The sequence below is a fragment of the Typopeltis vanoorti genome, chromosome 14, assembly GCF_054136105.1.
Source record: "Typopeltis vanoorti isolate ZY-2024b chromosome 14, IOZ_Tvanoo_1.0, whole genome shotgun sequence".
NCBI lineage: Eukaryota > Metazoa > Arthropoda > Arachnida > Uropygi > Thelyphonidae > Typopeltis > Typopeltis vanoorti.
This window is the reverse complement of record NC_143562.1, coordinates 107,828,971-107,852,054: the sequence shown is the minus strand read 5'-3', so window position 1 is coordinate 107,852,054 and position 23,084 is coordinate 107,828,971. Positions and strand designations below refer to the sequence as shown.

General features: G+C 35.8%; 1 protein-coding gene across 6 annotated transcripts in view; it reads left to right on the top strand.

Moving 5' to 3' along the window:
- LOC150099827 (semaphorin-1A-like) overlaps window positions 1–23,084 on the top strand; it is a 405,107-nt gene that overhangs the window by 25,523 nt on the left and 356,500 nt on the right. For 5 of the 6 annotated variants that reach the window (XM_090404329.1, XM_090404333.1, XM_090404331.1 and 2 more), the window contains exon 2: window positions 22,238–22,460. In XM_090404329.1, the coding sequence (XP_090260455.1) occupies window positions 22,277–22,460 (184 nt within the window). In that variant the 5' untranslated portion in view covers window positions 22,238–22,276. Of the gene's footprint in view, window positions 1–6,535; window positions 6,642–22,237; window positions 22,461–23,084 lie in introns of those variants that run through there. The other variant, XM_090404330.1, reaches the window with a different exon arrangement.

The window sequence follows — 23,084 nt, the reverse complement described above, 5'->3', positions numbered from 1 at the left end:
ATCGATCACGTTCCTTACTACTGACATTCTACTATCCTTCACAGTTGAGTGCTTTGTGCGACTTTAGAAATTTGATACCAGGGTGCGTTGTCATCGCCAGACTGCTGACTAGCTCTGACGAACCATCACTTTTATAGCCCGCCAGCAATCTCTATCTCAGATATTTGCCTGTCTATCGATTTAGGTATCTACTTGGGTACAATAATCAGCATTTCTTACTGCGTGGAATTAACTTCGTGTAAGTCAAATTTCTGCTATGATTACAGATGACTTGAACATATTCGGATAAACCTGAATATCACTTCAACTGTTATAGACATTATTTACGTCTTAATATTTCAGCCTATATATTGTCATCTGTTTCGTCAGTTTCAAGCTTTGGTTTCAGGGAAGAATATTTCAAGGGACCCTTATTTTGAGAAGAATGAATTTAAATTGAAATCCAGAGGTGAGAAAATTTCGCCTGTGAATTTAATACCGTGCAGTGAACTGGGCTCGCAAACTCCAGTTCAATTAAGCTGGTAGTTTTCTGTTCCCCCTTCTCATTAGCGAACAGTGTGATGTTGCTCATGGCGTTCGCGCTATATACACTGCCAACTTCGAACTGCCAGCGGTTGCAATGGGTCTGTAATTTCTGTCGGCGTTCGAAGCGTTGTAGCCCCAGGGGTTGATGAGTATTCGTGATTTCATCGCCACGGCCTGACTCTGCGGACGCAGAAAATTCATTGCTGCTGTTATCGCCGCTGGAGTTTTCGGAAGTTACAGGTCACCGCTAATTCCGTATGTGATTTGACAATAATTGTATATGGCGAAGTTTGGACTGATGATGGTACTTTGACGTTTTATATCTTGGACATTTCATTCTGGTAATAATAAAAGCTCGTCAGATGTTTTAGTCGCCGAAGTAACTTAAGATTTCGGTTCTATTTGCATTATGGGCTTTCAGCCTTTTTTTTTTTCCCCTTCGGATTTTAATTCTAGAAGTTGCAATCATTTAGTTAATTAGCATGTGTAGATTGTTGATGCCCTTTATATTTATGATAAACGATTCTCTGAAACGAATTCTCCTAATCAGCTTCACACAGCACCAGTAATTACGAATTACTTCAGTGGCTTTATTTTTGATTGGCATGTACAGGATATTCAGTTCTTGATCTCTTATCAAGAGGAAGCGTATTTCTTTCTCTCCTTGCTAACTACAAATAAAACATTGCAAAATAGCTCTTATAATAAACCCATAATTGTAATTTTCCTGCTGTTGAGAACTTGCAACGAAGAACGATTCTTGTTGATCACAAATTAGGGGAACAACGTAACTTGTAAATCAACTGTGGTCCCAATTAAGACATTAACTGATGCTAGACGTCATCACAAGAATCTCAGATTTTTAATTCTTCCTTATTAGGGAAACAACTGGAATGTTTTACTTTCATTTAGGCTGAACTAGGAATCTGAATCACTTACAAATCTGCTCCGTTATCAATAGAATTAACGTCAGATTAACTAGCAATTAAGATTTACCCGTTATATCTTAGATTTTTCCCCCTCTGAATGGGAAGATTAAATCACTTGCTCTTCATGCTAATTGGTACGTTTTTCATCGGGAATGATTGGTATACAGGAAAATGACGCTAGACAAATCAGCTTTGCCAGACTTATTTACAAGAATTTAATTGTCAGAACAAACGGATGGCATGCAGTAACACATCAGACAATAATTCATGGGGATTTTCTCTGATGTTACTTCAAGATCAAGAAATTCGATATGGAAAGGGGGGAAATGATTTAACCCTCTCCGTATTTTTTATTCAAAATCTTATACGTTTTTCATAAAGTAATATTTTAATTAACTCCCCGTGAAATATATTAAAAGGGGTTTTTCTATTGGATACGCTAGTGACATACGAGCATACAAATTTGCATCTACACACAAATAACTTATCGTAGGTGAAGGTACCACCCAGTAAATACTCCTACATGCATACCTCGTTCATATTAATCTTCCTGTGTTGAGGTTTGGAGATGGGTATCATTTGGGTGTGTTATTATGAGTGTAATTAGCTAACAGCATGTAGCTAAGGTGTGTTGAGGTTTGAAGGAAAGCTGGTAATGAAGTAAACTGGTATTGAGGGCATTTTGTCATACACCGAAATTGAACATGAGATAAGCATATATTCAGGTACATTCAGCTTCGACTACTGAGGCTGAATTTCACTATATTTACTTAAAAATCTTTCTAAAAGAGAGGGGGGGGGGAAACTTTCTACCTTCCTTAAAATAAATCATAAATGGCCGATGGTATATTTTTTTTCGTTGCTGGACGCTTGCGTAGATGTGTTATGCTTGACTAGTCGAGGCTGTTTCCTTGTTCTATGGCTTCTCGACCGACAGTGGTGCCAACAGATTTAGATCTTTAAACTGCTAGGAAGTACCAATTCCAATTTGAAACGGCTGCGTTCGGTGTGACTCAAAATACTGATGTTTTAATGTGGGTAGGTGAAAAAAAAAGTCGTTTATTATATAAATAAACGTATTTTCGGCATGAACATAATAGTTCAGTGTGATTTGAAGTGAGCATTTGGTTTACGTACATCCTTGTTGATATCTGTGCTCATCTCAGCAAAGAGATCAGCTGTCAATTTTTTTTTTCTTCTTTTACATGAATGTTGAAGTGGCGTAGATTTTGCACAAAATTATGAAATTAACAAAATTTATCTAGAAAATCGGTTCATTGCTGTATCCCAAGAGATCCGATTTAGGATCATAACTCTAAATACCGAGTCTTTCCATCACAAGAGGGTCGGTTTTAATTACACCCGATGTAGGAGAGAATTGATGCAAAAGAGCATTACTATGGCAACAAGCCCTCCTTTGCGAATTTGCACTTAATCGGTATTAACTTGTCGAAGTCTGATTATACACGCGTGGAGCTAATCCGGATAGAAACCTTGGGAAAGGATGGGGGGGGTACTACAAGCAAGGAGAAGGTAAACGTGCGCTTAAAGTCCTGTATCAGTATTAATGTTAACTTTATTTGTGCGAAATATTTTTCATGCACTCAATTATATTGATGGAATTTATTGCGTTTCTTACGGATTTTGATTTAATTCGCTGATTGTGTGGGTTCAGAAGTGTTTTCCTTTCTGGATGTAAGATTTAACGACTAACCTCATCTAGTGAGGCTCTCATTTAATTCTCTTTACCTGCTTTTATGTCGTGATTCTCTTTCCTAAGATCAATCAGTATCTTAAATTCTTTTTAAAAAGACAAAAGAGAATAGTTTTTTTTTTCTTCATAAGAAAAATGCAAGAATATTCTTGTATTCTACTGGAATGTTATTTTCTCAGCTTGTTTTTGAAAAATTCGTTAAAGAATGGAACAAAAATCGATGAAATAAAAAAAAAAAGTAATGTTGCATACAGAAATAGTAACCATTTAGATATGCTTTGCAACCCAGATTTTGCGTGTGCAAAGGGTCGCCTAATGTGTAATTCGTGTCGCCCGACCCGTTTTTATTGCGACTAGTACACCTAAAATGCTCCCGAATTTCAGTGGCTGCTCTAACTCGACCTCACCAAGTCTAGTATGTCACTGATTTCGGAAAGACGCCATTTCCTCCAAACTTCCGGTATTTTGTTGCTTTTTGCTCTTATATACCACCTGTTTCCTGTTGCAGTTCCTTGTTGCAGATTGGAGTTTCCGAGAAACCGCACTACAAAGGAGTTGGTTCCTCCTCCATCTCCCCCTTACCTGCAGTAGCCGCTAAGAAACGCGTGCATGCGAGTTCGAATTACCTGAAAAAAATGAGTTCCTGATGTACCGCTCTGACTTAGAGAAAAGAGTTTTTTTTTTTTTTTTTACTTTGATATGAAAAACTTAGACGCTTAAGGTAAGCCTTACCTTCTTACATCTATCAAAAATTGACTCTGCAGAAAATAGCGTTAACTGCGCAGCCTCTGTTTATAAACCCAAGTTCGTTTTGCTGTTGCTTATACTATGTTCATATATGCTAATAATTGTGGTGTTGTATTCTGAGGGGGGAGAGAAGTCACGTATTGTTCACCAGCGATTAGTATTTCAAGACAACTTGGAATACCGGTCGCTCTTTGTATGCTCGAGGGAACTTGATTAGTTTGACTTAGTTCTCTACAGCAGTGCTTCTTAAACCGTGTTCTGCAAAATCCCAACGTTCTGCGAAAGTTGTAGGCTTCTCCGAAAGCATACAAACATAACTTGTATTCGATGTAATTTCTGATAGAAACCCTTGAAGGGTTACAATAATTGCGAATACGTTTTGAAATCTTATGCTTAATATTTCTCCCATGATTTTGGATTACTTCGTTTTCTCAATTCCTTCCCGATAATTTTAATCTTTTCACGGGTTTCGTAATCGTAAAGTTTAAGACAAACTGCTGTAAAGTGAGCTCATTATTTATGTGCATATACCCGATCAAACTCATGAAACGTTAGTACCTCGGATATGGCATGACATCAATTAACTTCCAGAGTAACACACGTTTGCGGAATTAACTGGTTTTGTGTATACATCTCTGATTCCTATACGTGAATGTTGTCAAGTTTGTGGATTCTGTTCTTCAAATATCGATGTATACAAGTGATTGTTAACAGTTGTCAGAGTAATGTTTATTCTGTACTCGCATTGCTCTATTCCTAGATGGCTTCTACAACTTACGTCATTTTACATTTCCTGAGTGGGACAGTTAACAAATTTACATTTGTTCTTTCTTTGTCGCTGCATCTAGTTGGCATTTCCTGAAATTAGTTTAATTAGTCTTCGATGTCAGTACTATCATTTTTCTTTATGTAAAATTTGCCTTGTTTTTATGAATATTGGAATAATGCAGTAGTTTTCATTCGTATAAAACTTGAACGTACAATGAAATCAGTTAAATTATAAAAGCATCGTTGGATTCATTTCTGAGACCTGTTACTGGCGGCGGCGGCAACAATTCGTATCCTAGTGAGATGCATCAGAACTGGTTCATAAAGAGGAATAAAGTCTACTGGTAGCAGTTTAGCCCAAGGGTAGAAGGGAGAAAGAGGTCGAACTGGTGCACCTGACATGGCATATAACTTCCTGGGGTTTAGTGATGGGATTAATTATAAAGTTGACCATGAAGGGCTGCCTTGTATTGACTTTAGACCATATTGTCACTCCCGAAAATTAGCGCCCAAGGCAGCAATTCTTGGAGTCGAAACTAAGCAGGATTTTAAAGTAGTTGGTTGGTTTTGATGCTTATGGGTTATCAGCGCTAGAACACAGAATTCAACCATTTTAACTTTTTTAAAGTTAAATGGATGGAATGTTAATCGGCTCTAGGTGAGTTGTCATTCCTCTGTTTTATGTTGACGCAATTTTTAGGTCAACGAGTTGTAAATGAACTAAGACAAGACTAGTCGTCCTTCAATAACCGCAAAACCATGTACACATGCAGTGTGAGTGAGTATTGACTTTTATTGCTTCCCCAATTGCATTTGGCAGTTTTGATGTTTATGGTCCTAATGCAACGAAACTTTAGTGTATGTTAACATTAAAATAAAATAAACAGAATATAGCCCAACCGGTTGCAAGTTGAAGCTGAACCCCCCCCCCCCCAAAAAAAAAAAACACTAACCGACCCTGTTGCAAACTAGGTCGTTATGTTTATTTTTCTCGACGGATTTTTTTTTCTTCTTTGTAATCACTCAAACAAGTGTTCGCTGTACATTGTTCGCCTTTTTCGAAATTTTATTCTGGATAAACTTGCGTAACATTTATGAATCTGTAGGAATAACGGTTCGAATCAGTTTACAAATTTTATAATGTAGTATTATAATTCATGAATCAACAGGAAAGATAGTTTAAGACTGCAAATACAACGAATGAGGGAGAAAAAAAATAGGAAGTTGAGAATAATTTTGAGTGAAATTTCAAATGCATGGTGTGAATGTTCTGTTTTCTATATCGTTGTCATAGAGACTGAAATAAATTGGCCTGCTAGTTTAACAATAAAGTTCCAGAACTCCGACAATTTGGAGGGCTTTAAAGTGATTCCTGTATCCTTTATGGATTACCCGCAGGCTCACCTTAATTTTTGGTTTGAGTGTCCAGTACCAAGGGAAAACTTGGGTATCGCATAGCGATTTTCGTTTAGTCAGTAACAGATGGTGAAAAGAAACCTTTTATTTATTTGTTAAATTACTTTCTGACATTGAAACCTCAATCAGGCTTTGGCTCTGCACCTTTTTTAATTCTACTGATAAATGTGAAGGTTTTTCCATTCTGCACTTTAAATTGTTAAATTTTATTTAACTTAAAAAAAAAAAACTCGCCCTTGGGTAACGATCACAGCTGGCTATTGCTTCTGGCCTGTTAGTTCTGAGCGATCGCATTGCCCATTCTGTTTGGCAAAACTGAGAAGGAAAAAAAAGTTGCGTTGCCTTCCGGTAATTGGCTCCCAAAAGCTGCGTTTACAATCGTGTGTGTGGTGTGTCTTTAAATAGCGCGCCCTCTTGGGGTGTGGCGCGACGCCGGGAAACGTGCAGGGGATATTTAATGGGCTTTTACCATCTGGAAGAACAGCAGCCGCACGTGTAACTGCTCTATCCTACCTCCCTTTAGTGTTGTGAGACGGTTAACAGTAAGTAAAGGTTATACCCAAATATTTATTTAGAGGATAGTGTGGGGTTTTATCTACTATTTGATGTGTGCACACGTAATTTGTGCTATTCTTGATATAGACAAAGCTTTTTTTTTTTCAAATGTGTTTCCATAGCAGTACAATGGCGGGGAATTAAATATTATTGGATAAGCGGATAGTGCTTTTTATTGGTGCACCCTTGGGATCAAGCGAGTATTGTGGCAGCATTAAAAAAAAAAGTAAGCATCTTCTTCAGATTTCATTTTTAATCTGCAGTTTTTGGTAAGTGATATCCTCAAATTTCATACGGTCTTATATCTAAGCTATAAACCAAAGTTATTGTATAAATTAATAGAAGATAAATACAAAAGTCCAACTGATGGCGCGAGACCAGAACGTTCAACTTGTTGCCCTAAATCCAGGATCGGAGGGTTTCTCGAGTTTGAGTAGGAGATTGTTCAATCTTAACTTCTTGACCATAACTTTTCTAGTATTTTATTGAACTTGTTTTATAATATTTTTATTTTATTTATTTTTTTCTCGGGAGGCCTTTTGGGGATTTAAGATATTTGCCTCATTGCCTTGCATTAACTGATACAAATTAAAAAAAAAAAGTTGAATGCTGAAACAAATTGTAACGACAATTTGTATATCAAATGTACTTTTAATTGTAAAAAAAAAAAAAAAAAAACTACTTCATCGTTTTAAAATAATTATTCAGAGACCTATAAACCGGCATAAGTAACTTCATTCACGTTGAGATTGATAGATGACTGCAGATTAAAGTATTCCTGGTCTTCAAATGGCGAAGTCGAAAGATTTCTCAGAAAACATCAGCGACTCCACCCTCCATTGAAAACATGCAGGTGTAGTTGGTAAATCTGTTCCTCGAGGGAAAAGCTAACCAAAGTGCGGTTGGTTGTGTATCCCATGTACAAACATGACCTTTCAGAATGATATCACTCTGGCAAGTGTCGCAACCCCGAGGGTTTTGTAAGTTCCTTAAGATTAGTTCAAATGTGCTTGTGCATTGGATGTAATTTTAAGTCTTCTAAAATAATTGTTTCAGGCTATATTTTAAACGCTGATTTATACGATTTTTTTTAATAGCATGGGGTGAATTTTAGCCTCAAATTTTTTTTTTACTCTTCCGAAAATTATGGAACACTTCACATGTTAAAAATAATGAAGGGACTTGCGTGAGGATGCTGAATTTGCTCAGCATCAAATTAGCAGTCTTATACGCTTCCACTTTCTTTACATTGCATCAAATTTGAAAATCGGATAATATTAAACACCAGAATCGGAATATCGTTCCGAATAACTTTTTGTATTGTAAATCCAACAGATTTACAATTCCCATGACTCAGGAGCTAATCGTTATTACAATTTCTCGTTTCTTCTATTGGAAAGATTGGGGGTTCGAATATCCCGTCTTGAGGATTGTTTTGCAATTTTTAACAGAAGCAGCTGAAGCTATAAGGGTTAGTATAATAGGTGTGTTAATTATATTGAGAATGTTTGCATTCAATGGCATTTAGCATTTTCTTTTGACAGTTTGTTTACCGGGATGAAAAATCGCAGTTACTACGAGAAACCCCCCCCCCCCATCTCCGTTGAGACCGATTGACCTGCAATTGAATGACTTACAAAAATTCTTCGCTTCCTGTACGGGATTTCATCCACCCACTCCAGTCTTTCCACCATAAGGGCTTGTCGTAACGACTAAGGTACGGAGGCCCCATCGAGGACGCGAGGAAGTGTCGTTAATGACTTAACAAAGTTGATGGTTAATCGCTCTCATACGGTGGTAGGAAGTTTTCCTCGTGGAACATCAGGATTTTTTGAACGTCCGAAGAATTGTTCACTAGATTTGTTCTAAACAACCCAACTCTTTAAGTGCAAATTTTACGATCACAAAATATTTGACAATGTTTTAATCTTTGCTTTTAAGTAGACAGACACATCATTTGTAGTAATTCATTATTTACACCATAACATATCTAGTTTATCATTAACAAACTGGATTGTATCATGCATGGAGGGATATTGAGAGAGAGCAGACATATTAACACAAATGACATCTCGAAGCAGGAAGATGTTTTGAAGCATACTCTTGGTGATGAATTTCTGGTATCTGGAATGCAGGGGAAGTGAAAAGAATGCCCGCATTTTCTCTCTCTCGATAATTTAGGTTCCATTAACCCTTATTTGGGATAAAGCAGCTCGAACGGTTAAAGGGCTTCCATTAGCACGAGTGGCATTCTGTTGACCTCCAGTGTTGAGATCTGAGTGTTTTTACGTTTTGATCGTTTTCTATTTCATTATGAATATTACTGCCGAAAGAAACTGCATTAAAATGTCGAAAACAAACGCATCTCCACTGTGTCTGGTTAGTTTTTTTTTTTGCACATTAGTCCAAATTATGTATTTACTTTGCAATTTATTTTCTGAACAAGATAAATGGTTCTTTCGTGCATAAAACAAAGAACCCTCTGGTGTTTTAATTCTTATTCCATTTATTCTAGGCTTAAACTTTTTTGAAGGCAGTAATACATTCAGTTTATCCCAGACAATCCCTGATTTAAACTTCGATGGTCAAATGGGTTTCCGTGCTAGAATTGGGCCGTGCAAATTAAGATCAACCCATTTCAGTTTTGTCGTAATCAAACTTATTGGCATGGCTTCATTTAAATCCTTTTTCTTTTACCTATAGGAAGAAAATCAGATTAGATTACCCTTCTACACAATATATCTTTTCGTATTCTTATCGTTGTTGCCACTTGGGCTAAATAAAGCTGCTCGATATAGTTTATCTTCATTTCGTTGAATTCGCAATAGTTTTACATTGCAAGTTCAATGCCTTCGTGTTTAATCAGTTCAGTCTAGAAATAGCATAGTATTTTGCAGATTTAGCAATTTATCAGACCTGTTAGTTATTGTTTAGCAAATCGTCTGGACTTTTACATCCCGCACAACAATACACAATATTGATAGTGCATTGGCCTCAATTGCTTTTGGTTTTTGAGGCAAAAGGATTTAAAAAAAAATCAACTTCGTTTTTAAATCCTCCACAATCCTGGCATGTTTTTGATCATAGTTAACGATAATAGCACTAAAACAAGAACTTCAGTCAGTTTTTACTGTACAACAGCAAGACATCCTTTTGGTAATGTTAACCCTAACTAGTGAAGTAGCTAAGAATGGTAAGCACTAATCGCAAAATAAACTCACTTTTAAGACTATTTTCTGAAACACGAACCACTAAAATTATCGTTCTCATTTTTTTTTTTAAATCTTTAGGATAATACACTTAAGAATTGCACACATTTTTAAACCAGTCTAAATATACATTTGCTTTTCATCTTCAAATTTTGAAGAACGAAATGTAAGTTATAGATAGTAATAATCACCTTTGCCATTTGCTTTTAAAATCCAAACATACAACGTTTATAAAGTGGGGGACATTTTCCCTACACTTCTTTTTATATAATAATTCTGGAAGGGAAATATAGTACTTGAAGAAATTGTTGTCCTACAAATTTGGCAATACATTTATCAGTTCTGGTGATGTAGAATGTCCGATTTGTATGTTAATCCATCACAATAGCGCTTATGCGGAAACCATTAATTTTTCTTTTAACAAACTGGATGAAGTGGCCATATGCACAAAAGGGAATTCCGGGTAAACCCGGATGAGAACTAATTCTATCAATAATTACTCCAGATTTGCATCTATAATTACGGTTGCAATTTTGTATTTCTCATTGTCAGTCTTTATTTACCAAAAAATTTGGTTAAATTAGGTCATTTGCAGACATGAGGTAAAGAAAACTGGTGAAACTGGACCCAAGAACAAAGAACATCAACATAATGTTAATATTCCTGAATTTCAGAAATTGCAAACTAGAATTCTAGTGTTCCTAATGACGTTTATTTAGTTGTGTAAAGGTGACGCACACCCAAGTTGCAAATCCTGTCCCGCACAACAGTACCGTGCATGCGCAAATGATAAGGAACAGCAGAGGTCGGAGTCCTTGATCGGATTTAGATGTGTGTTCCAAAGAACACAGGTCAATGAAAAGAAGAGGATGGTATGCATGACCCACAGTTAACCCATTAAATGAATTTCTTTAAAGCAAAGAAATTGGTGTTGGCCAGTTCAAAAGAGCATTACCCATGAAAATATTTAATAGAAAAGACAAACAGACAAATGGCTATCTTTCGAATGACTCAAATTAATTTTTCCTTTGCTTAAATGTTTCATAGGACTGTTCAAGAATAAAGAAATAGGATGAACAGAATGTAAGCGTTAAGATCGCTGTTTCCACCAGTTTCGATTCACAGTCCCCAGGTAGTTGGATGCCACACGTGTAAGAAATGAAATGTTGAAAGTTCTAGTTAATGCATATGCTGTTATCTTGAAAAATTTGCTGAAGCGAACTGCAGTCGTCGTAAAGTATAAAGAATCTCATCACAGGCATTAAGACCTTATAAATATTCACACGGCAATTTACAGTAGCTGGAGAAATTGCAGTTGAGTACCTTCTGGTCTAGCTTACCGTTAATTAGACTGGTGCACCTTCTATGATTACCAACCATTTAAAAAAAAAAAAAAAAAAGTTATTTGTCTTTGGAACCATTTCCATTCACAAGATAACTTAGACGTGGTAATTTTTAATAGATTATTAAAGATATCCCGTGTTCCATTACTGAAGAGCTTGATTATTTGAAATATTTATATTTGTAAGTTAATACTACTTCGTAAAACCAGCAAATATTAAAAGTTGCATGTGGATATTAATCAGAGAAAGCTCTGTATTCTTTTATCCACGTAATCAATTTCCGGAGTGATTTATTTCTGAAGCGATAGAATAAGCAATTTTCAAAAATGTTAAACGTGATATCTAATTGAATGCCAAGCTAGAAGAATTAAATTCAGTTTAATTTGCTTCGTATTTTTGCTAAATTAAAGCAAAAATACGAAGGGGAAAAAAGCAAAAATACAAACTTTATGGGGGGAAAAGCTTATCTGACAGCGTTCGGAAATTCACATAAATATATTCACCTGAATTCAGTTATTTATGGTATTAAACATAAGAATCGCAATACAATTTTGCATTACATGGAAGTGTTCCCTAAAATAAATAAAAAAAAAATCGCATGCGCATAACATCAGATCTTGTATATTCGTTTTAATACCACACTTCAGTTTGCTTATTATTTCGTGTGCTGGAAACTAAAATGAATGCAATATTGTGTGCAATGTTCTTCACATGTATTGCATTCATTTTGCCATAATTCTATGATTAAATAAACAGTGATAATGTTTACTGATATTGTACGGATTTTCGATTTCATAATGCTCCACCTCCCCTCACCCACGTAATGTTTCAAGGTCAAGTGATATTGAATATCCTCCATCCCCTCCACATACACAAAGTTTAGCTGGGTTATTAGAAGTTTGACTCACTTCGAAAACATCACTGCAAGTCATAAAAACGGATATTTTTCTTGTGCACATCTTTTTTGAGTTTTCCACTCAAATAAGCTTATCACCAACACTGACTTATTGATTGTATATTTTAAGAGACGAAACTGCTTCCTCTCCAATACAGTGTGTGGTGTCATCGTTCATTTTCTCACCATCGGCGACATTACTCTTTTCATCTTGAACTTCAGAGGTCTGTTGTAAGTCCGTGGCCTTGACATTCTTTTCAGAAGCTATTACAATAGTGAAAAGAAACATTTCTGAAAAGATTCCAAGGCTAAAAAGTTTCCTGTATTTATTGCAGGAGTAGAAATAAAATAAGGTCACGAGAACCATTCCAACATTGGTGTCTTCATTCCAACAAATTCTTGTGGAGACTGGGAATAATACAATGATTTCACAAGCCTTTCTCAATTGTAATGGAGGGTTGCCATTTTTCTATGCTAATGAATGTCTGATATTTGGGCTGAACCTTCTAGGAACAGCCCAAATATTCGTGGGCTGTTTCAAATACACACTCCCAACTATTTTTGCGTAATCATGTTCGTTGTGACTTGGTTCATGTTCGTGGATGTTTTTAAGGATTTAATAATAGTTAACTAGCACGTGCAGGTTCCAAGACATTTTGAGCAGGACTTTTTATAAGTGGACATATATAGACGAGTTTTTCTCCTAGGACTCGGGTATTATACTAAACTAACTTTCTGACAATACCACTGCTTGAGCTCTCCCACGCGAATGGGAGAGGTATTTGTCGTGTCGATTGGCTGCAGACACACTGAACAAAAGAATATTTTTATTTAATTAAAAAAAAACTATTTTTTAAGAAAGTACCGATGCAGCATTACTTTACTTTTCATTACTCTATTGACTTATTGGAACATATTTTTAAAAAAAATGGACGGGGTACAGTAATTCAATGTATCTTCAGAATTCTGTTAAATTGTTGTAGTGTGTTATCAAGTATGGCAATACTTGTTGCACAGGAGTCCCTTTATTTATATTTATATTTATATATATATATATATATATAGGGCCGCCCTTAGGAATTTGCTGCACCGTCGGTAGAGCCGGCCTGTGTGTGTACACATTTCAGGTATATCGAGTCGTCTCCTGGCAAACATAATCAGTTCCCCCCGCCTGAAAACCCATTTTCATTTGCTTTTTTATAAAACAGATAAAGATTCGACTTTACTAAAGGCGCGCCCACAGCTACACCTGCCAAAGTTTGATTTGAAAATCTTAAACGAATACTTACGAACTATGAAATCGTGGTGTGAAATTGTGTTTTTTGTAATTGCCAGCGTTTTATTAAAATTTATCTTTTACTACCGAAAGCCAGTTAATTTGCGTAGGCAAACATTCCACATTTTGAAATTTCATTTACAACAAGGGAGATTTTTTTTTGTTAAAAAATGAAGATATGCTTAACTTGGTGCAAAAATCGGTTTACTGGACGATATAGTTACTAAGTGTTAATGAAAACGTAAATGGTAGTAGACGCGATGGGCTGCAGGATCGGTAGGGCGGATTTGAATGGAAGAATGGTTACCAAAAAATGAATTAGTTCGTATATCTTTCGTAATAATCATACTTAGATCTATAACTCCGATCTAAACAGCACTAAGAACATGACATCTGCGTTTAAATAGACGCTTCTCAGCGATATCTTCATAAAATTGGTTCAGTATTATGTGACATTTCGTAATAACGTGTGTGCGCGCATCCTTGATTATATTCAAGAATTATTCAACATTATTTGAAAAACGTCTTCACTGGTGACAGTTCTACCGGAGTTTCACATTACGCGTATGTCAAAAGTGAAACATGCATTATGGTTCGTAGAAGGGAATATCCTAACTTCATACGCCATAACCATAGAAACTGCGATAACATTTGAATATGACTCGTTTCACTTTTGCTAAGCAAAAGTGCAACGAGTCCACTAAAAGATCTAATTTTACATCAGACAACACGCTTCGCTTAGCGGACGTTCTGCCACTATTTAATAGACTCCTATGGGAGAATAAGCCGCCGCTTCTAGGCTTCAATCAATCTTTATTCATCTCTCAAGGAAAGCCAAACTGTATAGTAGTTAAGTCTCAGTAGCAGTATGTCTGTAGTGGTTTGAATGAACGTAAGTAGTTATTTTTTTTTATTATTTTTTAGTGCAGGATGAAATAAATTTTACAATCGCCATAATGTCGGACCTTGAGCTTATTGCACCGGCGCGTCTCCCTTGTCCGTTTTATCCACGTACGTGCTGTGCAAAATCCGGTTCTGTTTTTTTTTCCTTGTCCTGTCTGGTCCAAAAAAAAAAAAAAAGCACGTAGTAATCGAACCGTACTATGAAAAGTGCTAGTGCTGCATTGAGAAAGAAGCCGCGCGCGCACGTGAGCGCAGCAAAAGCAGAACTTCCAGTTAAAACAAAAACAAATGCCCTGGTAGCATTGGACTCAATAAAAAGGTTGACGGCCTGCAAATTGGACGCCTATAATTTAAAAGCGTTCATTTTGACAGGTACACGTTTTTATGGCAAATAATGATTCATTTGCGAGATGAATTACACTGAAATGATTTAATTATATCGCCTTATCATTAACACAGCTTCTCCAAACGTAGTGTAAATGAATAGCTCCGATTGGCATTAACAAAATAAAATTTGATTTACTTCCCCAAAAAAGCGAAATATTATTCATGAACCAGAACAATCATTTCACTTAGACATGATTAAATAATCTTTCTTCTATTTATTTTTTTTAAGTATCTTAATCTCATAAAAGTTTGATCGCATTTTCAATAATTCTGCATTTTCTAACGTCCCGGAAAAATTAATTTTAAAAAATACTAATTGATGTATTATTAATACAACTGAGCTTATTTTGTCTGAAAACTGCGGCCTGTAAGAATTTAAATCGAATGTTTCTTTTCAGTTTAATTTTTCAATGATTCGCTAATTGGAACTTATTAGAATGGAATCCCTTTCGCCCATTCAAGTTAGAAAAGGTTTGCTATAATGTGGAATTTTCTGGAAACAATGGAGCGCTTTAATTAGTTAGATGGCGCTGCGTTACCGTAATTGTATATAATCTGCCAAGTTCAGCTCTTGAGCCCTGTGGTTCATCTATACTCGGATTTCATCGTATTCACTAGATCGTGAAAAGTAATAAAGCTGTGCTATAAACCGCAAAATCGATAACGGGTTCGTTACTTTTTCTTACACATCTGTCTTGCTCTCTGCGTCTTCTCAGATGAGGTTCCCGTGGTCTTTGGTATTGGCTGTTATTAATGCACGAGCCAGTGCATCGGTGAGATTTTCTTTAGGTCACGCTGTCTTAATTTTTTCTAAGAAATGAAGTTAATATATATATTTTTTGAAACTTCAGTTTATCTATTTCGCGAATTTTTACGAAGATTTAGGAGTGTACAACTGCCAGATGTGTTGTTGGTATGCGCACATGTCACATTCTTCACATGCTACAAGTGATGCGACAGCCCAACCCCTCCAACTTCGTATGGTCTAGTCTTTATTTAAAGCACGCATGCGCTAAGAATCCATCGTCCTCAATTTTAAAGCTTATACTGAATAATAACTTGGCGATGTATTTCATCCTATCTGGATGCTGTTATCTACCAGTTTAGATGAAGATCCAGATCTTTTGTTTGAACTTGAATGCTGATATCAATATGGAAACGAAATGGATGAGCAGAAACTCCACTTAAAGAAGTCTTTATATAAAATAAGTTTCTTCGGATATAGACTGGACTCAACTAGTTTTTTTCCTTTTTTTAAATTACCAGCTGCATCAAGAACTTTGTCATAGAGGGCGCAACGTGTTCATTTCAAAATATCTATGTTGTAATCTTGATTTTTCTAGTCTTTTTGTCTTAGTTTGAATCAAGTATCGCATAGCAAAACAATATCTACTTTTCCCTAACAAAAACACGGAAACTAAATGAGTCACTTCTCTAAAGAAAAGGGAGATAAATAATTACCATCTGATGGGAGCGATTTTGTTTATCTCGAAGGTCTAGGTCATTTTATCGTAGACGGAGGAAGTGTATTTATACAACTTTAACTCCTGATGGATGGCCTTCACGGCCTCGGCGATAATTTCAGTTTGCCATCTTCCTTGTCTTGAATTGACGCTGGTTTTGATTTCAGCTGCTGGTTCTCCAAATTACGAATCTGATATTTGTGTGCGTGCGCGCGCGCGCACTAATCTCGTCACTTTGAATTCCTCCCTGTTTTCTTCGTTCAATTTTCCCTGGGCTTATTAAGTTTTTCCAACTCTCTTCCGCTATGTGGGGTTCATACTCAGCCCAATCAAGTGCTGATTGAATAATGTCCGGAATTTCCTTGTGCAGTGGAGGACTTTTTAAGTGGTGATTACTGAACACAGATGGCCTAGTTTTTATGACTAGGGTCTATTTAAAAATTATCGCTGTTCGGTAATTGTAAGTAAACGTTACTCTTTGACCAAGTCGTTACTCGAATTTGTCCATTCTGATGTATAGGACGACTATACATCAGCTGTAGGGCATGTCGCACACCATGCAATTTGTTGTACACAAAGGTCAGCATTGAAAATCGTGTATGTGGTCCAGGGGATCCTGATTCTGCGTCTCTTGCAAGTTGTTTTAGTTTTATTATTATTATCATTGTAACGCGCCACATATCCAGTTGGAATGAGGGACGCGGCTGTCACTTACACCGTCGAAATGTTATTCCATTTTATCTGCCTTTAATGCAGTTATCCGCATATTTTTGACTCCGCCAGCGCCAAAATTTCCCATATCGGCGACTTTTGATACTAAATCTTTTTTTCGCGAAAATCATCTCCCCATGCCATCAAAAATCTCAATATAAAATTTGATCTCATTCCATTTATTGGTTTTAGCCACAGCTTCCGCCAAAGAGTTATTTTCGGTAGTCTGCTGTTGTCCATTCGATTTAAATATTCTAGCCATTTTTGTTTATACTGTCTTATGTAGTAATTAATTGGTTTTATATTCAGGGAATGTAAAATTTGATTTGTTTTATGTATATCAACACAATTTGTATATCAAGCTGTTTTTCTGAGATTCAAATTTGAATTCCTTTTTATGGTCTGTTTCCGTATAGTAGTTGGTTTTGACAAGACCGTTTGATTCTAGTGGGTTTTTGTACTAGCGATGGATTAAATGTTATTTATTATGCCATTTACTTTGACAAAGTCTTTTTCTTCGTATGATAAATCACATCCCAAGTATTTGAAAGTATTTACTTTCTAATATTTTATCTATTACTATTTTACTTATTATTGGGTTTTCTCCTTGGCATGCCATTATTTTTGTTTTTTCTTTAGATAGTCATATTATTGCTTTGAGATATCATTTAATGATTTTAATGATCTTTGTAAATCATCTTCTGATGTAGCTAATACTACGTGATTTGCAAATAGTGTATCTTTATTTGTATACCAAATGGTTATACTGTTTCCAGTTTATTTTATTTATTGAAAAGCAGAGATGAGAGGTACATTCTCGTCTTGATTTATTTCCATTCTGAGCTGTGTTCTAATTTAACTTCTATTTTATTTCCTGTATATATTTCTTGAATGGATTGTAAGAGTTTAAATTGTTTTAATATTTTAAATAATTTTTGTCTACTAATTTTGTCAAAGGCTTTTTCATAATCGATAAAGGCCACGTGTTTTTCTTTTCGAAATTCTCTTCTCTTTTCTATTAACAATTTTAGAGTAAAAATTAGACCAATGCGGGATCGGCCTTTTCGGAAACCGTTTTTGTTCTTCTAGTAGTTTGTCCTCTACAATACTGCTTAGCTTCTCTTTTAATATTCCTGCATATATTTTATATCATGTATTTAGCAGACTAATTCCCCTATATTATTACAATAGTCTTTATTTTCTCTTTTTAGATTTGGATAACCAGTGCTTTTTTCCAGACATCAAACCATATTTTAAAAAAAATCAGAAGTCTTTCATTAAATTTTTCACCTGCATTTTTGTATAGTTTTATATTTATATTGTCTTTTGGTGTTTTCTTATTTTTCATCTTTCTTATTGTATTTTTCAGTTCTAACATTGTGATATTTTCTATTAGGTCATTCTTCGTTTTATAAAATTTTATTTCCTTGTTCTCATCTGCCCAGAGATTTTTGAAATAGGTCGCCCATTTTTCTAAATGTATTGTTTGTATTTTTATCTTTCTTTTATTTCTTTATTCATGTATTTTATTACTTTATAGGTTTTGGGTTGTGGTTTAAATATATCCTTTTCTAGTTCTGTTACGAAATTGTTCCATCTCTCTGTTTTTTTCCTTGCTCCTCGTTTTGCAATTGCACTGTTTCTTTTATACTCTTTCTGCTTCTATTGTTTTGGAATTTAGCCATTTCTAGTAACTGTCCTTTATTGTTTTTATATTTTCTATTTCCTTGTTCTAGTCTCGTAGTCCTCTTTTTTTCTAATCCATCTGCGTTTATTCCTAAGCTTTCTGTTACTGCTTTTGTTAGAATTTGATTCAAATTTTCCCATTCCTCTTCTGTCACTTGATTCATGTGTAGTTTCTGTTTTTGAGTTTGTGCATTTCTGATATTGTTTAACTTGGGGATCCTGTAAGGAAGACATTTTATAACCTAGTTGATAAGAATTTTCAATTTTATGTATTTTTAGCCACTTTTGTTTAAATCGAATTTTTGCTGATCCCATATAATGATCGGAGTTTAATTCAAAGCCTCGATATTCTCTTACGTCCAAAATTAATTCCGCTAATTTAAAATTTGCGATAATGTAATCAATTACTGATTTGCATGTTTCAGCTTGAACATATTTTAAATTGCCATATAATTAATACTTGGTTTGTCTCAGGCGAAAGCACTGTACGATTGTTCTAAAGCCGGGGGGGGATAGAAATTACTTAGTTAAGAGTAGATGTTAAAGGACTACAGGTAATAATACTGTATACCCCATTTTCATCAAGACACAGGATCAAAGTTGCATTGCTAAGTGAAATTTGAAGCGTCCTAGTCTCCTGTTAATTTATTTTTATCCGGCTCAACCAATTTTAAGAAAAGCTAGTTTAGCCTTCGGACTATTGCAGTTCATATTAACGAGACTGAAGTTATCAAGAGCAAAACAGAAGTTCAAGGTTGAAGCAAATGCTTGCAAGGCATTTGTTTTCATAATGAATGCAAGACAAGATAAACCAGTAAGAATTTTTAGCAGAGTTGATTCATTTAAGATCTTCAGAAAGATCTTAAAAGAACACGAAACTTCAGTTTATTACAGGAAATGAGTCACTGCCCAAGGGCTACTGTTAATTGCCTTCGTGATTCATTTGAGGGCCCGAGGAAAAGATGAAAGCATATTCAGTTTGGCTAGTTGTTTTTGGCATATACACAACACTGCCCTCTCATTGAATGGATACCTGGCATCGAAAGCTAAAACCCAGATAATTATTTTCTGGTATACAATAATAAGAATACGATCATGTATCATTTTCAGTTACTCATGTTTCATGGCTGAGTACTTGTCTCGGAATATTCGTCACGAGAAAAATAAATTGCAGGAGAATTTGAATCAATCACATTATTTTTCTTTTAAACAGAATTGCGTATACATTAAATTGGATTTAAATCCTTTCAGCAACACTAAGTTAACAGCAGAGCTAATGAAACTTATCCTTGCAAAGGGCACGTACTTGATTGAACGTATTATGAAGTCGAAAATAGTTTCTTCCGTCGTCTGCTAGGAACTGTTTCCCAGAAATGGCGTCATAACTGACGTCATGTCGACGTTGGAGTTAGTAAACAATGCGATTCTCTTTCCAAGTATTATACCTATTAATGTCACTGACTTGGCCGCTATCTTGAAGCTTTATTGCGAACGCGGAAAGAGGCTTTCTTGGGAAGCAGATTTTGAGTCTGTCTGGTTTTATAGGCGAGAAGTAACTGGAAGCAAACACTTGTTATATTTATCAAGAAATTTTGTTCTGCAGCTTTTGGTTCTTTCAGAATTATGAACAGCTACATTACATTGTCTGCTAGAGTTCATCGGGGATCAAATTCCGTCGTGGTTTTATGGTTGAAAGGAATGGGGAGGGGAGGCAGTAATTTAATAAACGTTCTGGGTTCCCACCAGAAATACGATGCAGAGACAACTAATGGGGAGACGAGGGAAGAAGCTCGTATTTAACTGTCTTTTGCCAAGTATCCTTGCAATTTATTCAGTAGGTTGCATCAAATATCAATTGTGGCGCTTCATGAAGAAGAAAAAAAAAAAAAAACTTGTATTCAAAAGCTTACAGACCCTTCAGCCAATCTCAGTTTTCTTAAGATATTAAAGGGAAATTTCCATTGCTGTCAAGAAAAAAAATTTTTCTTTCCCATGTTCAGACAAAACTGCCAAATCAGTGTTGACCCATTCCACAAATGGCCTCTTTTACCTCGATATAAGTTTCAATTTTTTTTTTCCCTCGGTTTGATAACCACTCCATCTAGGTATTGAACTCAGAAATACGTTACTGCTGCATGTTTTTAATTTTTCCCCCGACGTTAATAACACTTGGGGGGGGGGGACATTTTGAAGCTGGATTTTTTTTTTCTGAATTTATAATTGCTTCGGCTTTAAGTCACGCTAACGTGGTTATTTATGATTTCACAGATTTCGATGTCTTGTGATCCCTTTCAGCAGTGAGTTAAAAATACCTTCTAATATGCATTTTCATGCAAAAATTCTAATGCTACATCAGTTTACGGCTTCACTAGAGTTATTGTACATTTATGTACATATAAACGTCAATTCTGTTTTGGGGATAGAAGCATGGTGACGTAGACTGCTCAAATTGGATTCCATTTTTGCGTGAAAACCTTGCGAGTTAAACCAAGGTATTACCGAGCATATCAGTTTCACTTATCTGTGGTATCATCTCATCTTCTGAGGTTGACTGATTATGATCACAACAATGACTGTTGTGATCATAATCAGGGAACCTTTCTATACGACTTCCTCTTTTCCTTCTACTGCTTGGCTTCTGGAGTCTATCCAACCGTGATTAATTTTCGCCTTTGAAGATTTCGCCACATGCTACCCTTCCGGATTATGGCATTTAATCGGTAAGATTTTTCTTTTTAAAAAATTATATTTACCCTTTAATGTTTGTAGAACTGAGTCTGTAGTTCACATGCTTCTGTGTGTTGTTTGTGTTTCTTAGTAAATCTACGCCACACAACTTGCTTTATTAACAATATTGACCTTTTAATAAAATATCTTTTTGAAGCATGGTGTTATCCATGTTTCATCTCCAGAGCAAAATTCCAAGGAAATAAGACTACTATGAACTAATCTTAACCTTTTTGGGTCTTCAAACGAACTTTTTTTTTTTTTAACTGACATTTCTCTTTTCAACGCCTAAAACGTTACCTGTTCTGGTCCATTGTGTCAGTAACTAATTATGTGAACACGATAGTTGTGTAGCTCTGGCGTACCCGAAGTGGGGGGGGGGACCAAAGGACCCTGGTTCTCTCAAAGAAAAAGGGGGAAAAACACGACGAAATTTTCCAAAAAATCATTCCCTAATTAAAATTAATTTTTATTTATGTTGCGTCGTGTTTTCTATTTCTATACTACTTATGAATTAGCGATCATTGCAGATGCTCAGTCATAGGTCGTGCGTAGTGTGTATTCTCAAATCGTCGACTCAATTCCCCCCCCCCACACACACACACACCACCACCCAAGATTAAATCCTGAGTGCACTACTGGTGTAGTTGCTTGTACCTCCCCCAATTCTGTTAATGTTATTTTCAATAGCTGACTTCGCACTATTCTCCCTGTTCCCTTCAAAACCTCAAAGCCTCGTTTAGACCCCCCCCCCGCTGTCAACGCAGAGCTTAAGCTTGTTCGTTTAAGCAATGAATAGTTAACAGGATACAATATAACTTGATTAGTTTGACATTGTTTGATTTATGAACATTTTAAACAAACTTTAGTTGTAGGAACAACATTTAAATATCGAAGATATTTCTGTTCATTCTCAATCATTTTCTAAGTTAATAATATGCTGAAATATTCTTGTATTAAACTCGATGACTTTTTTCTGACAGGTGTTACGTCTGTGATCTGACAAGAATGAGCTTGACTCTATGAAGCGAAAACCGAATAAAATGGCTGCAGCAACGAATGGATTGTTACACCACCTGGTGGTCTCACTAACAAGAGCCGAATGTGTGATGACATTAGTGGTCCTCTATGTGCTATCGCTTAGCGTGTCAGTGAAGTCTGTTTGGCAAGATGAAATCAGGCCTAAAGTTCGATTTGAGAAACTACGTAAGTACTTGATAAGAATTTTATTTAATGAATCACTTAAAATGTAATTTAAATGTTCAAATATTACACTTTTCGTATCGTACTCGGGGTTGGGAATGTTTCGTCAACGATAGGATGAACGATACTAGTTTTTTCACACAGCCACTCTCAAATGGAGGTAGAATTTCAGTTGGCAAGTTTCTCTAGTGAAAATAAGACAGCTGAATCCTAGAGATAACCTTTTACTCACTTAGGTAAATACTTCTATAGGGAAAATAATTGAAACCCTATTGAAAAATCAACCTCATTGGGATTTAAATGAGTGGCTTCCCCGAATCACTATTATCAGTGCAATGGAGCTACCATCTGAAACAAGTTGAGATTAAAAGCTAGTGTTTAATTGTGTGTATTTTTACTAATTCTAATTCTTTAAGTACTTCTTTTGCAAGTACATCTCATCCCAAATTTCCTGAGACGGTTACATAAGTATTTTTTGAGCGCATGTGCAATCACTGAAGTGTATCATACAGCAGTTGGTCGAATTACGTTAAAACCATCGAGACGTAGTTAACATCTGCCATCTTTCTTGTATCCGGCTGTTGATTCCCATGTTTCCTTCAGTTATGTTTTACCACCGGATTCCCC